Below are 14,990 nucleotides of genomic sequence, written 5' to 3'. Positions count from 1 at the left end.
ATTATTGAACATTCGCACGTTCTGCTAAATTCTAAACGCACACACGCACACCCAGACACGTGACAGAATTTTTGTCTTATTTTGTATGCGAGTATACAATATACTCGTATCTTTTTTATACCCTAATGGCTAAAGGTACTCCGTAGTGTTTAATGACGAAGGTGCAACACAGGCAAACCTGCAGTCCAATCATAACATTAGAAACTCCTACTAACATACGCATCGCGTAACTTAACCTGATAAATAAGATATGATGGTCATAAACCTGATTGATTGATTTATATGTGGAATTTAACGTCCCAAAACTGCAATATGAATTCGAGAGTCACTGTAGTGAAGGGGTCCGAAATTTTTGACCACCTGGGGTTCTTTAACATGTACCGAAATTTGTGTACAGGGATCTATAGCATTTTAGCCTCCATCGAAAATGCAGCTGCCGCAGCTGGGATTCTAAAGCAGCATAATAAGAAATGCAGTGTGAGCAGTTCTAATGAGCACAAGTTTTATTGTTGAGAAGTGTGGTAAACAGCGCTAGAATAAGGAGCATAAAGCTGAAAAATTATACAACAAATATATTGCCACCTGGTGTTCTGTGCCAGTGAACAGTGAGCCAGTTCTGTGCCAGTGAAGAAAGAAGACGAAGACGAGCAATCCTTGCCAGCAGAGATGACCTTCTTTGTGTCTCAGATTTTGACAGTCGTGTCTCCTTGTACGTTTCTTTAAGCTCCTAGCGTGTGACAACTGTTGGAGGTGCGGGGTACCCTATGCACCGAACCCCTCCCAGTATAAGAAGCTGCAGCCCCATACCGGTGGTTACGTGGAGGTGCGGGGTACCCTATGCACCGAACCCCTCCCAGTATAAGAAGCTGCAGCCCCATACCGGTGGTTACGTCTGTTCATCGGGCTAGCTGAAGGATCTGTGGACTGGACCCTGAGTTCAGACTTCTCTCAGAGAGGATGACGGCCCCAACTATCCCAGGCAGCGCCGTCCCAAGTGTCTCTAACTCAGCCAGTATAAAAGGTGCAATGCCAATGCACCATGCGCTGTTCAAACCGCAAACACCGAATCCTTTTCATGGTGCTGTCCATGAGGATGTTGAGGATTGGCTAGTCCACTATGACTTCGTTGCCGCTCATAACATGTGGGATGACACAGACAAGCTCCAACATGTCTACTTCAGTTTGAATGACAGGGCGCGTGTTTGGTACAAAAACCGGGCAGGTGTGTTCACGCCATGGGTGGACTACAAACACCGGCTTCTCGAAACATGCAAGTCCCTATCGCCAAGAGCGAGCTGAACGTGAACTCAAGTGCTGTATGCAAATACCAAATGAAGGCGTAGCAATGTAATTACGAAAACATGACGCGTCTTTTTCGACGAGCCGACCCTCACATGCCGGAAGAGAACAAGGTATGATACCTGATACATGGGGTGAAGGAGCAGTTGTTCGGTGATCTTGTATGCAGCCCCCCCAAGACTATGTCAGAGTTTTTTGCTGAAGCCGTCCTAATTGAAAGCATGCTTCGGCAACGGACACAGACGTACGAGCAACAAGTGAACTTTGCCTCTGCTACAGACTACATGGGCAGTATTGGGGGCCACCTCGACTTCTTCTGAGCTGTGTAATCTTTGTATCTTATGCTTTGTAATCTGCGAAGAACTGCAGAAGTTATCAGTACTCTCGGCACCCACTGTCAGTTCTTTGTCTGGCATTGTCCAAGATGAAGTTCAGCAGGCACTACGAGAACCGTCTTGTCAGACAGAGCCGCGGGCCCTAAATGACTTCCCTCGCATGTCATATGCGCAAACTCTCCTACAGCCAGCATCACCTTTGGCTCCGCTTCCGCTCGCGGCCCCTGCCATGCTTCCGGCAGACCAAACTTTGCGCCAACCTGCACCACAATTCACTCCGCCTCATACCACGGCCTTAGCCATGCTTCAGGCAGTCCAAGCGGGCCCAGACCTCAGCGACCGCTGACCATTTCCGGAAAAATCAGAAGTGTGGCGGTCCCCTGATCGACGGCCTTTTTGCTATCACTGTGGCGAACCTGGGCACATCTACCGACAGTGCATTTATCGAGAGCTGGGACTTCGTGGTTTTTCGGCCAACTCCCCACTTTCTAGGTTCGGCCAGCGGCCTCCGGAAATTGCGGACTACATTGCCCAACAGCGCGGATCGACATTTCGGCACCAATCACGTTCTCCATCACCGCGGCGGTTCTCGCCGAATCATTGCACCTATTCGGGCGTGGTGCAGGGCCGGTCACCTAGCCCGCGTCGGAAAAACTAGCCACAGGGACCTTCGGGGGCAACGCCGCTCAGACTGGTCATGCTAAAGGCCCCCTATTGACGCGGACTGAAGATACCGACGATACATCGACAGCGACATCACCGGCTGATTGCGGAAGAGTTTCCTTAGATATTCCTGTTCTGCCAGATGGTCGCAAAGTCAGCGCTTTAATTGACACTGGTGCGGACTATTTCATAATTAGCGAAAAACTGGCCACCCTTCTGAAGAAAGTAACAACACCATGGAACCGAACGCTAATTCGTACAGCTGGCGAGCATATCGTCACGCCACTCGGTATGTGCATGGCAAGATTGCAAGTTCGCGGTTGTACATTTGTTGCCAGTTTGAGCATTCTTCGGCAGTGTTCTCAAGACCTGATCATTGGCAGGGATTTTCTCAGAGAGCATGGTGCTATAATTGACATTCGACGACGTCTCGTCACTTTGGCGACCACAAACACCATAACAGCTTACGCAGACTCCAGCCACTCCCGAGTGTCTCTGTACGTTATCGACCACGCTGTCACGTTACCACCCCGTGCAACTGTTGGGGTTCAAATGGCATGGGACGGAGTAATGCCCGGTGAAGCAGTCGTGGAGAGCAATCACTTGCTCCTGCTGTCTCAGGGTGTCTGCGAAGCGAGAAGCCTCGTTGACCTTCGTGATGATCACTGCAAAGCTTTTATCACAAACTTCAGCTACGAGCACCAGCACCTTTTTCCTGTAACTGTTATCGCCTATGTTGACCCAGTCGCCAATGTCACCGAGTGGTTTGCTTCTGAGGTAATCGGCACTGCTGAAGCGCCTTTCAGTAGCGTCGACATCAATCCAACGCTTTCTGAAACGAACAAGCAGCGTTTGAGTGAGCTGTTGCTGAAATTCCGCTCATGCTTTGCACATTCTTCGAAGATACGTCAAACACCGATAACGTAACACCGTATCATCACCTAGGACGACACGCATCCCATACGGCAGCAGCCTTATCGTGTTTCGCCAACCAAACGGCTCGTGATTCAAATGCAGGTTAAGGAAATGCTTCAGGATGGCATGATACAGCCTTTAAGCATCCCTTGGTCATCACGAGTCGTTCTTGTGAAAGAAAAAGATGGCACGTTTTGCTTTTGTGTCGACTACAGGAAGTTGAACAATGTCACAAAGAAAGACGTGTACCCGTTGCCCAGAGTCGATGATTCTCTGGACAAGCTGCGACGCGCGAAGTATTTTTCGTCCGTCGACTTGAAGAGTGGTTACTGGCAAATGGAGGTCGATGAACGTGACCAGAAAAAGACCGCTTTTGTAACGCGGGATGGCCTTTATGAATTCAAAGCGCTCCCTTTCTGCCTCTGTTATGCTCCAGCCACATTCCATCTAATGATGGACACCGTCCTGGCAGACCTGAAGTGGAAAAGCTGTCTCGTCTACCTCGATAATGTCGTTGTGTTTTCAGAAACGTTTGACGAGCATCTTCGTCGCCTTCGGAATGTGCTTGAAGCCATTAGATCGGCCGATCTCACACTCGAGCATGTCATTTCGGCTATGAAGAATTAAACTTTCTTGGTCACGTCGTAAGCGCCATTGGTGTTCGGCCTGGTCCTGACAAAACTGCTGCCGTCAACGCTTTTCCAGCTATAACTGACAAGAAAAGTCTTCGACGATTACTGGGTCTGTGCACGTATTACCGGCACTTTATTGAAAATTTCTCCAACATTGCAGAGCCACTATTACGCCTCACGCATGATGACACACCATTTGTCTGGGCTGACGAACAGCAGACTGCCTTTGCCAAACTACAGCAGCGGCTCTGTTACCCTCCCGTGCTCAGCCGCTTTGATGAAGATGCTGACACAGAATTACGCACTCATGCCAGCAAGATTGGTCTTGGAGCTAATTTGGTACAATGACAAGACGGCATTGAACGGGTAATAGCCTACGCAAGTCGCACCATGTCTCACGCAGAATCTAACTATTCTTGATCAGAGAAAGAATGTCTCGTGGTCATTTGGATAATTACAAAGTTTAGGTCATATCTCTATAGAAGATCATTTAAAGTGGTGACTGATCATTATCCTTTGTTCTGGTTGACCAATCTACGAGGCCCTTCAGGACGATTAGCACGATGAAGTCTGTGCCTACAGGAATTTCATGTCACCATCGTGTACAAGTCAGGCAAAAAGCACGAAGATGCCGACATGCTATCACGAGCACCTCTTCAATCCGCCAGTATAAGTGCAGAAGAGGACGGTGCCTTCGTGGCAACTCTGAGCGAGCCGGATCTGATGTCTCATCAACAAAATGACGCCGATCTAAGAATGATTATAGATCACTTAGAAGGTGGCACCGCGCCCATTCCTGATTCAATGTCGCGAACGTTGCCAACGAAATTGTGTCTTATACAAAAGAACACCGGTGCTGGTGAGAGATCTTATCATCTCCGCGTGCCTGAAGCCCTCCGCGATGACGTCTTATTAGCTTGCCACGACAAGCCCACATCCAGTCATCTGGGCTACTCGACAACTATGGATCGGGTGCGACAACACTACTACTGGCCTAAATTGTCTGCCTGTGTCAAACGCTATGTGAAGGGATGCCGGGAATGCCAGCGTCGCAAGACACCACCCTTAAACCCCGCAGGCCATCTACAACCGATCGATCCATCAGGTACACCATTTGATCAAGTGAGAATGGACCTCCTAGGCCCGTTTCCTTTGTCTTCTTCCGGCAACAAATGGATTATTGTCACAACCGATTACTTGACGCGTTACGTTGAGACGAAGGCATTGTCACGAGTGACCGCACCTGAAGTGGCCAGTTTTTATGCATCAAATTGTGCTACGACATGGCGCCCCGTCATATGTGATCACTGATCGAGGGACATCATTCACAGCGAAGCTCTTGGATGATATCTTCAGGTTGAGTTACACAACCCATCGAAAGACCACTGCGTATCACCCTCAGAGTAATGGTTTAACAGAAAGGCTAAACAAAACGCTAGCCGACATGATCTCTATGTACGTGGATGTGCAGCACTAAACAGGGGACGAGTGTTACGTGGGAGGAATGTTACGTACGACATCCTGCTATACTTAACATTTGCGTACAACACTACAAAGCATGAAACTACACGCTTCACACCATTCCGGCTCGTTTATGGTCGAGATGTTAGAACTATGCTGGACGCCATGATTCCATATGAGGACATCGACAAGCTCGACCAAATAGCTCCCGACATCAATGAGTACATTCAGCACGCTGAGGAAGCACGTCAACTGGCCCCTGTGCACATCAGAACTCAACAGTGCACAGATGCACAGCGGTACAACATCCATCATCGAGAAGTTAATTATGAACCTGGTGACCAAGTTTGGGTTTGGACACCCATTAGGCGGCGAGCTCTCAACGAGAAACTTTTGAGAAAGTACTTTCGACCTTACAAAGTACTCAGACATGTGAGCGACGTGAACTACGAAGTGGTTCCAGACGGAGGCTCACCATCATCCCAGCGCAGGTTACCACGCCCAGAGACTGTACACGTCATCCGCCTAAAACCATACTTTACGTGGTGATGGGTATTTTCTTCGTGTGCCAGTGAACTCTTCTTGTGAACAGTGAATGCCGTTTATTTCCGATTGCTGGGCCCAGGACGCATTTTCTCTCTTGCACTACTTTGTTTAATGTTTGTTTATTCTGCCTACTTCGACCCACTGCTGTGCACACTTTTGTTTGAGCATAGAGTAAGTGCTCTCTTGGGTGGAGTAATGCCACCTGGTGTTCTGTGCCGGTGAACATTGAGCCAGTTCTGTGCCAGTGAACAAACAATACAAAGACGAGTAACCCGTGCCAGCGGAAACGTCCTTCTGTGTGTCTCAGTTTTTGACAGTCGCGTCTCCTTGTACGTTTCTTTGAGCTCCTAGCACGTGACAATATATACCTCCTGTTCGCCACCCCACACCACCATCAACTAACCCTTGGCGCACTCCAGACAACAGGCCAATTTGCTATTTCTGCCATCTTCCCGGTGCTTCCGATTTCTGCTATTTCTCAAATGCTTTCTCGATCGCCACCCGCCCAAACGGAAAACTGACCATCGCAGTTCCCGAGGCAAGATCTGCGCGAATATTGAAATTTTCAAGGCCTCCGTTTTTATCTGCTAATGAAATAACTGTTCATATTGATTGTGTACCTGCGCAAGTGCTCGTTGATACTCGTCGTGCTGCCGTGTCTGTGCTAAGTGGTGAACTGTGCCACAAGTTGAAGAAGCTTACGCTGCCGCTTTCCAATGCCTCTCACCGCACGGCCACTGCGCATCACATCCAACCTTCTGCGGCGGGCACAGCTCGACTGGTCATCCACAATATTTTGTATGTAGTTGAATTCGTTGTGTTTTCCCCGTGTTCACACGATATCATCTTAGGCTGGGACTTCTTCTGTGCTCATGATGCCGTCGTTCACTGTGCCCGTGCCGAACTAGAGTTGTCGACAATGTCTTAACTGCCCCTCTGTGAAGCGCCGTCTAAAAAACCTTCTTTCAAGCCGCTATCTTCCCGAGTCACCGTGGCCGCGGACACTCACATCCCTCCTCTATCCTGTGTTCCTGTGCCACTCTTCTGCGACGACGCGCCCCCTCTCACTGCCCTCTTTTACCCCTTTGACGCCTCTGGCTCTCGCAAAAGCTTCCTTCTCCCGTTCACTGTTGCCACCGTAGAAAACTCACCTGGCTCCATATATATATATAACGAACTCGCTTCCTTCTCCAGCCATAATATTCCGTGGCGAAGTCCTCAATCACCTTGAGGAAATTGATTCTGTTTCATCCAGTCATCTACCTGATGACTTGCCATCATCTCACTTAATTACCATTACCCCTGATACCACTCCCACTTCATCTCCAGAGACTTTTTTTCCATCGATTGACCCTAAACTTCCCGCTGCTCAGTGCACCCAACTCCTGGCCTTACTCGATTGCTTCAAGATGTCATTTGACCATAGCCAACCTTCGTTGGGGCACACATCTGCTATCGTTCACAAAATCAACACCGGTAGCCATACACCTTTGCACCAGCGCCCATATAGAGTTTCTCACGCTGAATACCATGCCATTGATGATCAGGTGAATGATATGCTTTGACGCGGCGTAATACAACCTTCAAACAGCCCTTGGGCCTCTCCGGTTGTACTGGTGAAAAAAAAAAAAAAAAGAATGGCAGCATCATATTTTGCCTTGATTACAGGCTTCTTAATAAGATCACGAGAAAAGATGTTTATCTGCTGCCCAGAATCGATGATGCCTTCGATTGCCTGCAAGGAGCAGAGTTTTTTTCTTCTTTAGACCTTCGATCGGGCTACTGGCAGGTTTCTATGAATGAATCCAACTGCTCCAAAACTGCTGAATCGTATGAATTTAAGGTGATGCCATTTGGCCTCTGCCACCTTCGAGCTTCTCGTGGACAACATCCTTAGAGGCTTTAAATGAAACTCATGCCTGTGCTATTTGTATGACGTCATTTTCTCAAAGGACCTCGACTCCCACCTCAGCTGCCTCGCAACCGTCCTGACTTGTCTTTTGTACGCTGGACTGCAGCTGAATTTGAAGAAATGCCACTTCGCTGCCCGCCAGCTTATCATCTTAGGGCATGGGTTAGCAAGCATAGTGTTCGTCCTGATCCAGCCAAGTTTGGCGCTGTCACCGACTTTCCCAGGCCGGATACACTAAAAAAACTCCGCAGCTTCATCGGCTTCTGCTCATATTTTCGCCGTTTTGTGCGCGATTTCGCCACCATAATCGCACCCTTGATGCAGCTACTTGCTGACAACCAAGACATCTCGGCGTGGTCCCTAGCATGGGCGAAGCATTCGCCTTTTTACACCATCTTCTGACATTCTACGCCACTTTGATCCAGACGCTTCAACCGAAATCCATACGGACGCTAGTGGAGTAGGCCTCGGCGCTATTCTTGCTCAGCATAAATCTGGCTTAGATGAGTATGTTGTATCCTACGCTAGTGGCATCCTCACTAAAGCGGAAAAGAACTATTCAGTCAACGAGAAAAAATGCCTTGTCATTATTTGGGCAATCACGCAATTCTGACCTTATGTATATGGCCGCCCATTCAACGTCGTGACTGATCACAGCGCATTGTGTTGGTTGTCGTCGTTAAAAGACCCATCTGGTCACCTAGCTCGCTGGGCACTACGTCTCCAAGATTATGACATTCATGTAATTTATCGGTCAGGCCGCAAGCATTCGGACACCGACGCTCTTTTTCGCTCGCCACTTTCCCACGATTATGTGACAGCGTCTGTTTTCAGCTGCGAAGGTTCTTCACTTGAACATGCCGACATGTCCACTGAGCAATGCCAGGATCCATGGATAGCGTCTCTCTTAGAGTACCTGCCTCAGACATCTCCACTTACCAACAATCGGTTGCTTTGACCGACTGCTCGCCATTTTATCATCCGTGACGGTCTTCTTTACCGGTGAAATTACTTATCTGATGGCCGCAAATGGTTGCTGGTAATCCCTCTCCACCTGCGTTCTGATGTCTGTGCCTCCTTCCACGCGGATCCGCAATGCGCCCACGCAGGCGTAGTGAAAACGTATTCTCGCCTACAAATTCGATATTACTGGCGCGGAATGCCGCTTTGTTAGGCAGTACATTCGTTCATGTTCCTTGTGCCAATGCCGGAAGAGCTCGCCTCGCACAACCACAGGGCCACTCCAGTCACTGCCTTGTCCTTTCCCGCCTTTTGGCCGCATCGGAATCAACTTGTACGGTCCCCTAACATACACATCAAATGGAAACCACTGGGTCATCTTAGCCGTGAACCACCTTGCGCACTACGCTGAAACTTCGGCGCTTCCCGAGGCCCTTGCGCATGAAGTCAGCTTGTTCATTCTGCACAACCTCGTCCTTCGGCATGGTGTACCCTGCGAGGTTCTCAGTGACCGCGGGTGTTCCTTTTTGTCCGAAGCTGTAGAAGCACTCCTATGCGAATGCAACATTGTGCATCGAACAACCACTCCACATCACCCCTAGACAAACGTGATGACTGGGCGATTTAATTACACGCTTGGTGACATGCTTTCCATGTATGTTTCCGATGACCATACGAACTGGGACCGCATACTGGCATCCATTATTTACGCTTACAACAACGCAATTCAATCTACAACTGGATTCTCCCAATTCTTCCTTCTTGATGGTCGGGAACCTTCATCGTTCTTGGACACTATCCTTCTGTACCGCCCAGGCCCTTCAGAATTGACAACTTTGGCCGAAGCTGCCATATATGCCGAAGAATGTGGGCAGCTCGCACGTTCGCTTACTACGCACAATCAGGCTCACCAGAAGCACTCCCATGACCGACGCTCATCCCCTTCATCATACGCGCTTGGAACAATCGTGTTGCTCTGCGTGCCATCATCTGCCCCAGGCCTTTGCTGAAAGTTCATAACCAAGTATGACGGTCCGTACCGGATCCTATGCCAGACATCACCAGTCAACTGCATGATTGAACCTATGTTCCACGCAAGTTAACTGCCGTTTTTATGCTTCCGCACGCATGGGGAAAGCATGTTGAGCCGAGTGCAAAATGAGCGAGAACAGGTCCTAAACACGAAAGAAATCACGAAATATCAGATTGGATGGGGTAGCGTACACGCGTGCACTAGAACAATACGATAAGACAAGACGCAGACGATCAGATACAAATGATGTTGGCAAATGGTCAGGTCACTCCAGGCCATCCACGTCAGGGACAGTGCCAGCGATTAAAAACAGGGGAGTTGGCCGACTGGTCTTCGGAAGATCAGTGGCAGTGTGAAAGCACGGGCCGCGTCTGGTGATGCGGAAGGCTCAGAGTAGCGGGGGGACAAAGGACGGAGGGGTGCGTAACAAAAAGTGGTCGGGGAGAGTGGCAACTATAGGGGCACCGAGGCAGTGTCGGGCCTGCCACAGCAGGGCCTTCTCTGGCGATGATGTTCTTTCCGAAGGTGGAAACATTGAAATGCTAGGCCATGAATCACCATAGGTAGAACCAAATGCTCTGGTGGTTGGCATTGCCTGCCTCGCACAGGCCGGTCGGGGCTCCAGTGCTTGTTGCTTTTGAAAGTCTGGCGATGACGGCTGTGGTGGATGCTATTGACTATGTCGTGCTAGTTGTCGCATGCGTACTAGGAGACCAGACAAATTCTTGCCTGGCGAAGTATGCGGCGAGTTTGGGCAGGTTGCAATTCTTGACCTTGATGACATGACACAGAAACCTTTGCACTGCCGTCACTGCACTCTCATGTTCCGCGGCCTCTAGGAAGCAAGGTGCTGTCCGATAATCTTGTACCCTGCGTCCATACTTGTTAACGCCAACTTTGCTGTACACCCAGCTACGTTCCCCAGAACTGCATAAAGGCATCACCTTGCTGCTTCGTGCGAGCTGATTGCCGTCTAGCCGATTCACGGTGGATTTCTCGTTAATACAGACTGCCTCATTGTGATCGGCATGGCGCTCAACTGGTATGCTGGAAGTCTAACGTACTTCCCGTCATCGCTAGCTGAGCCACATGCCGGTATTCGGGAAGTACTGATGCTGGCTTCATCCGTTTGTGGTGCATCGCTTGTATCGCTCAAGGTGCGGTGGGCAGATTTCGTCAAAATAGGCATGTCTTTCATGAGTGTGTCGTCGGCAGCCATGGATTTATTGAGAGAAGCACTCGACCAACGACAGTTGCGATGGAGACAGGTCTCTATCTGGCTGGTCACTGAGGGTCCTCTTGTTGCTGGATGCCTGTGACTGCGGTTGTTCAACTGCGAATTTCAGAGACGAAAGAATGCTCGGTGTCAAGCAATGGAGCTTCAATCGGCCACCATCTATGGTGAGCTGAATTTCACCTGACAAGAGGTAATCAGCTCCCAAAACCATCTTCACATGCAAGTTTTCCAGGACAGGAATGGCGGCGAGGAACTTGCTCGGAGCTTCAGTGTGTATCTACAGATCCAGTGCACTGATTGGCAACACGCCCCTGCCGAGGCCGTGCAAGGATGCATCGGACTAAGGCTGGAAGGTGACCAGGGCATGACGTCAATGTAGTGCGGTACGTGGAGCTCCTGTTTGTACAACTGCCGTGAGCTCGCCGATTCCGTCGACATGGACTTGTACCATAGGAAGCGGCTGCGTTGGGTATTAGGCTGCTCGATGTCGTGCATGTGCTGGTGCCACATAGTCCAGTAACCGAAACTCTGCGGGAGATCGTTTCTCTGGACTGGATGTGAGAATCAGCCGAGTCGGATGCTGTTGCGAGGAAGTCAAAAATACTTGTTGATGACCTGCAGTGTTTAGGTGCAGCCTCAAGGACGTGCCCATGCTTTGCTCCACCATCAGTAATCGTCTGGTTCGCCCCCCCCCCCCCCCCTTTTTTTTTGCTCGGAAGACCCTCAGTAGAAAGAAGGTGAGGTGCATTTTTGGGGGGCCATGCATATCTACTGATCACGGCGGGGATTAGGTGCCGCTTGGAGGACCTGGACCTACGTTGAAAGGCTGCCGTGTTGATTCTAAACGAAAATGAAGAAGTTAAACGAACAAACAGATGGCACTTCACGTATACCCTTGAAAGTGGGTGCAGTAGGCAAGTGGAAGTACACGATTTCCGGCAGTGTGAAAAAAAGTGGCCAAATTTTCGGCACCATGCAGTACTTTGGCAATTTTGTAATTAAGGAGCAGTTTTACTACTAGCTATGTAATCGATTAATCAAATTACTCGTAAATATCAGCATAGAAGTGTAAATTAAAGGCTCATTATTTTTTGGGGTGTCATATGTATTGCATACGATTTCCTTGTGGTAAAAGAGAGAAAAAAGAAAGGTCAGGGACGATATAGCTATTCATTGTGTTGTGGTAGTGAGCATAGGCCAAGCGGGACGCTCAAATAGCATGAAACGTGCGTCGCATCAGCAGGAGGAGACTCGCCTGATCGACTACAGAGTGTGCGTTTGCTCACCCGTTCCCTTTTTTCATGATACTCAGCAATGAAATATATGCTAGAGGGAATCGGTGGAAGCACATGAAATTCCATGAAGTCTGAGAGGCAATTAACTGAAGCATATCAAATCTAAAGAAAAAAAACATGTTCTTGACCAGGCGTTATCAGAAGACAGGCTAATCATCTTTTTAGAAAAATGAAACTAGAATGTATCATGTCCTGCATTATATCGGTATGGTTTTTACGGCACATGGGCATGATGGGACTTAATTATTACCTGATTCTGATATGCGCACTGTTTTCATATGTACGAGCTGCGTCACTTGCAGTGCATGTGTGTCTTGGTTTTGTTTTCGAATTATGTTGCTTCATTAAACTGTTGCTATAGTCCACACTTGTGTTCGTGTATCCTGTTTTGCGCACGTGTCCTACTAGGCTTGGTTCGTAGTTCTTTCAAACGATGTGCCAGCAGCTTACTGCCATAAATCTTGTCAAGCATATGCAAACATGGTACCAAACAAAAAGAAGGGATGCAGATTTGTAGAAGCAATAAACACACCTTCAACATAGCCATGTACCACAGTTGCATGGTGTTCTAATGCATGTTCGATCCCGGCCGCGGTAAAGTCATTTCCACGGTCGCTAACACGGTGGTCAAAACATTTCTGGATTATAATAATATACTGTACATAACTTGAGATAAGTAGCTTCCGATTTTTTTTTTAAGTTTTCGATACGCTTGCTAAAAAAAAAGCATTTATAAAACGTTTACCAGTTCTAGTAATCTCATATGTCATTTTCTGCTGTTAGTGTTGAAAATTCACAATTCTAGCTAATAAAGCAAAGAAAACGCTGTAAAATAGCTTACTTGAACTTGTAGTTTTGGTGTCCACGTTGCTGGTGCTACTGCCGCCAACGAAAAGTAGCCATGCGCCGCCACCGATAATTTTACTTGAGGTGCACCGACTCGGATTGATTCCCACGCTGCCGCCGGTCGAAACCGCCTAGGCACACACCTGTAGTAATACCGTACCGTATTTGCGTACCGTATTTCCAAAACTTGCTAAAAAACTAATGAAGTGCATGGCAAGAGCGATTTGCAGGAATCAGATGGAGAGAATGGCAAAACTTTGAAGCCAGTGCTCACAAGTGTGTTACATTAATATGCTCAGGCTGCTTGTATGTGCCTCGGGCCTCGGTGACAAGCACGCTGCCACTTTAAATGAACTCGAGGCCATCCTTATCACTTCTGGTGTTCGAAACACGTGCATCATGGACTTTTTCGGGGTTTTTTTGTTTTGTTTTCACTTGTAACAAACTTGGGGATACAGCAAACAGATGCCCCGTCACGCTGAGGTTCGTTATAACCGGCATCAAGAGGAAATTAATTGTGAGAATTCTTAGAATCCTCAGCCCATGTATTTGCTTACTTTCGGTTTGTAATAATAATAATTATTATATTAGAGATATTGACTTTCAAGGTAGAAACTTGCACCTTTAACATGTCAAAGAATATGCGAGCCAAATTTCATATCAGTCCGACTATCAGAACTATCAACAACATGATGGCCAACTCAAGAAGTGGCCCAAAATTGGATCTTGGGAAAAATGGACTTCAAAAGTATGAGTGAATGCTCATATATGCAGAAAAGAAACGTTTTTTAAGATGATTTCTTCGATCATAAGTGCTTGGCAATCATGGTTATTTTGAGCATGTGGCTTTAGGGAACTCTAAATGCGAAATACAACAGCAAGCACTCTGGTGACAATTTTCAGGGGATTCCAAACAATGAGCTCTTTTTAGTTTTTAGCAGTCCCTTTGTGCTCTTTAACAGCAATCTTAACCTACTTGGAATTTAATTACAATCTTCACAGCTTTTATCATGAAAGTATAGAAAAACCAAGCTTGTAAAAGTAAATAAAAACAACTAATACGTAATTTTGGTAAGAACTTGCGGTTTTTCACTCGCATTTCCCCTTAAAGATCTTTAGCCTTATAGCCCGGCAATATGACACAAGACAGAAGGGCTAAACAGCAAGAACTTGTCCTAATTCTCTCTTGGTCTCTGCCTATATTATGCTAAAGATCAGGCCATACCAGCTTGCCCTATACATCCTCTGAAACATTAGTGTGATTGGAGTGGCCAGTTGTTTAGGCTTTTTTTTTTTGTACCGTTGTTCATACCGCTTATAGCAGCTTGTTTTATTTATTACTTTGAATGCCATTTGATTGAAATTGACAGGTGAAGGAAGACTTCCGTAGTGCCTTGTTCAACCTTGCCCTCTTGCTGACGGACTCAAACCGGCCACTGGAGGCTGTTCCATACCTTCAAAAGCTTCTTCAGGTCAGTGCACTTTGCCCATGATGCCAAAAATAGCGAATATTCATATTTTAGCTTTTTCATTGTAATAACATAGGAGGTCCCGCCTGCGGTTTACTACCTTGGGACCTCCTCCTGCATACTTACTCACAATGTACACTTCTGATGCTAATAAAGAAACATTGATTGATTGATTGATTGATTGATTGATTGAAAAAAATGTTCGAAGCCACATGTGAAAATGCCAACGTGTCTTCCTGCTGACCAGTTTACAGGATGACGGATGCTGCTGTCACCGCTATCAGTGCACAGCTTGAATGGCTTATGGTTTGGCCTTTTATTTTCTGGGCAGAGATTAGCCCAAATTGCATATTCGACAACCCTGTTGAAGCTTTTTTTCACAATCAC

At 47.7% G+C, this 14,990-nt stretch overlaps 1 protein-coding gene across 2 annotated transcripts in view; it reads left to right on the top strand.

Annotated features, from left to right (window-relative positions):
- The window catches only part of LOC119169114 (protein O-mannosyl-transferase Tmtc3), a 488,628-nt gene that overhangs the window by 409,387 nt on the left and 64,251 nt on the right, over positions 1-14,990 (top strand). For both annotated transcript variants that reach the window (XM_075886398.1, XM_037420216.2), the window contains one exon: positions 14,505-14,606. In XM_075886398.1, coding sequence (XP_075742513.1) covers positions 14,505-14,606 — 102 coding nt within the window. The remainder of the gene's footprint in view (positions 1-14,504; positions 14,607-14,990) is intronic.

The sequence above is a fragment of the Rhipicephalus microplus genome, chromosome 2 (assembly GCF_043290135.1).
Source record: "Rhipicephalus microplus isolate Deutch F79 chromosome 2, USDA_Rmic, whole genome shotgun sequence".
Lineage (NCBI taxonomy): Eukaryota > Metazoa > Arthropoda > Arachnida > Ixodida > Ixodidae > Rhipicephalus > Rhipicephalus microplus.
The sequence above is the reverse complement of the archived record's forward strand: the minus strand, read 5'-3'. Positions and strand labels throughout refer to the sequence as shown.